Source organism: Sinocyclocheilus grahami, unplaced genomic scaffold (assembly GCF_001515645.1).
Source record: "Sinocyclocheilus grahami isolate Dianchi unplaced genomic scaffold, SAMN03320097.WGS_v1.1 scaffold993.1, whole genome shotgun sequence".
NCBI lineage: Eukaryota > Metazoa > Chordata > Actinopteri > Cypriniformes > Cyprinidae > Sinocyclocheilus > Sinocyclocheilus grahami.
In genome coordinates this window covers 131,174-133,673 of record NW_015506172.1, presented here as the reverse complement: position 1 = coordinate 133,673, position 2,500 = coordinate 131,174, and the positions used below count along the sequence as shown (strand labels likewise).

General features: G+C 34.8%; 1 protein-coding gene across 1 annotated transcript in view; it reads right to left on the bottom strand.

Moving 5' to 3' along the window:
• Positions 1 to 2,500, bottom strand: part of calcrl2 (calcitonin receptor-like 2) — a 51,235-nt gene that overhangs the window by 25,148 nt on the left and 23,587 nt on the right. The window contains exons 6-7 of the mRNA XM_016250535.1: positions 2,327 to 2,418; positions 896 to 1,025 (exon numbers count right to left, since the gene is read on the bottom strand). Coding sequence (XP_016106021.1) covers positions 896 to 1,025; positions 2,327 to 2,418 — 222 coding nt within the window. The remainder of the gene's footprint in view (positions 1 to 895; positions 1,026 to 2,326; positions 2,419 to 2,500) is intronic.

Here is a 2,500-nt window from a genome sequence, read left to right as displayed (position 1 = left end):
AACTGAACAAAAATGAGAACGTCTCAAATAAAACTGAAGTAAAATAATTTTTTTATTTTTTTTATTTTATGTCAGTTTCAAGTAATATTTCAAGTAACGTAAATTATTTTTAATGGTTTTAGTTAATATATAATATATATGGGTCAAAGACGAAAAATGGTTTAAGCATAAAAACAATACTGCTTTAAATTATTGTTTTAAAAATTAAAAAATTTTCTGTTTAATGTAATTGTATTTTTGTTTTTGTGAGCAAAAAATAAATATCATACATATTTCCCTGATTTACAGAAGAGACGCACTAAAATATCATTCAGTGTAACAATCTCGTCAGGCATATTTACAACAAAAATCAATTTATGGCTTTTAATATTAAAAGACTAATTACTTTCCCCCCAAATACTAATTAGTTGTAATTTTACATTTTTAAAATGTGCCACTATCCTAGGCTTTGCCCATTTGTCAGTAATCATTTTTTACTCATTTAAAACACAATAAAATGTAATACGCTCATTTATTCTTTTATATATTTTAATATGCACAGGTCAGAATAAGCATGTTGTTTGAATTTTGACGATATTGTGTTACACTGAATGACAGTGTAACATTATTTCAACCAAATTTTGACATTTTATTCTCCAAAAACTTATTTGGAACCTTAAAAGCAGACACTTTACTTACATTTAATGTGCTTTCTATGGACATATAATCACTGTTTGTGATTGCATACGGGCATCTTAACGTCTTTGACTCATATATATATATATATCAGATTTTATTTAAATAACATATATATGTTTGTAATGCTTTTTCCTCTCTGTACAGTAAGTGTTTATGAGAGACAGCTCATGATGCTCATATACAGTATATATATATATATATATATATATGCACCTACCGAATCCATTCTGGTGTCTTGTCTCTGGTCTCCAAAGATTAAGTAGAACCAGGCCATGGTGGCGAACGAGTTCAGGATGAAGGAGGTGAACAAGTTTTTATGAAGAGTGATTCTCTGGCAGCTCAAACACCTGCGCACACACCAGCCATTCACTTACACTGCCAGCCCAAAAAACCTCTCCAACAGCAAGATATTTACAGAACTCTCTTCTGCTCAGCGTATAATGTTACAAAAGCTTTTTATTTGAGATCAATGCTGAATCTGAAATGCATGAAGGTAGAATGACGTCAAAAAGATTTGCATACGCAGGGTAATATTTGTGGGAGTGTACATAAGACTGTAAGCGTAAATTAAATTTGCATGCGCAAGAGAAGCTTTGTAAAGGTGTAAATCGTGTTTCAAGCGCAAGAAAAAAATATTTGCAGCATTTTACTGTTACTCGTAAGTGTAATTCATGTATTGTGAAATTGCAGCTTCATGCTAACGCAAAATAAATATGATCTGCATGCTTCTTCTGACTTCCATTTTTCCACGCTTACACTTTTGGCACGTTTTTTTTTCAACAAAATACGGTCAAAAGCACTGCAAGCCTGTGGACAGTGAATTGCAAGTGAAAACAACAGTTTAAAGAACTGCAAAACGGATTGACTGCATAGAACCAATCTGTACCTGTAAAAAAACTAACTGTTGCAAATGTCTAAACAACTTGTGCGTGTGGGGCAAAAAGTTCCCGAAATAAACCGATATATACAGCTACGTCTTTCTTTTCTCTGCGCTTACAATTTTGGCACGATTCTCTCTCTAACTGAGTTTTGCAAGCGTGAGGGGGAGTGTGTGTGTATGTGTGTGTTAAAAGTACCATTCCGACAGCAAGAACGATCCTGAACTAAATGAGGATTAATGTCTTGGCGTATGATGTATTTATTGGACCAATCAGATAAGAGTAACTGGAGAGTCAGCGAGAGCCTCGTTTGATTGGCTACAAGAAGAAGGTGGCCCCGCCCTCACGCTCTCAAAACTCAGTCAGAGAGAGAACCGTGCCAAAAGTGTAAGCGTGGAAAAATGGAAGTCAGAAGAAGCATGCAGATCATATTTATTTTGCGTTAGCATGAAGCTGCAGTTTCACAATACATGAATTACACTGCGCATCACATAAATACATTACAGTTTAAAAGATATTCAAATAGAAAGCACTTATTTTAAATAGTAAAAATATTTCAAAATTGTACTGTTTTTGCCGTATTTTGGATCAAATAAATGCAGGCTTGGTGAGCAGAAGAGACTTCTTTAAAAAACATTAAAAATCTGTTCAAAAATTTTGACTGGTAGTGTACATCACACAAAGATCCACTACTGTCTCTGTCTCGAAGCCATGTTTTCTGCTCTACTGATCACAGACTGACAGAAACATCATCAGTCTTCATGACGTACTTGAAGTGTGAGAAGATGCAGATGGAGATGAACAGCGATATGATGGACAGCCCATGTCCCACCATCACCAGATAGTAATTCACTAACATGAGCTGCAGGAGAAAGCGCACACACACACACACACACACACTCTCACACACACACACACACACTCTCACACACACACACACACAC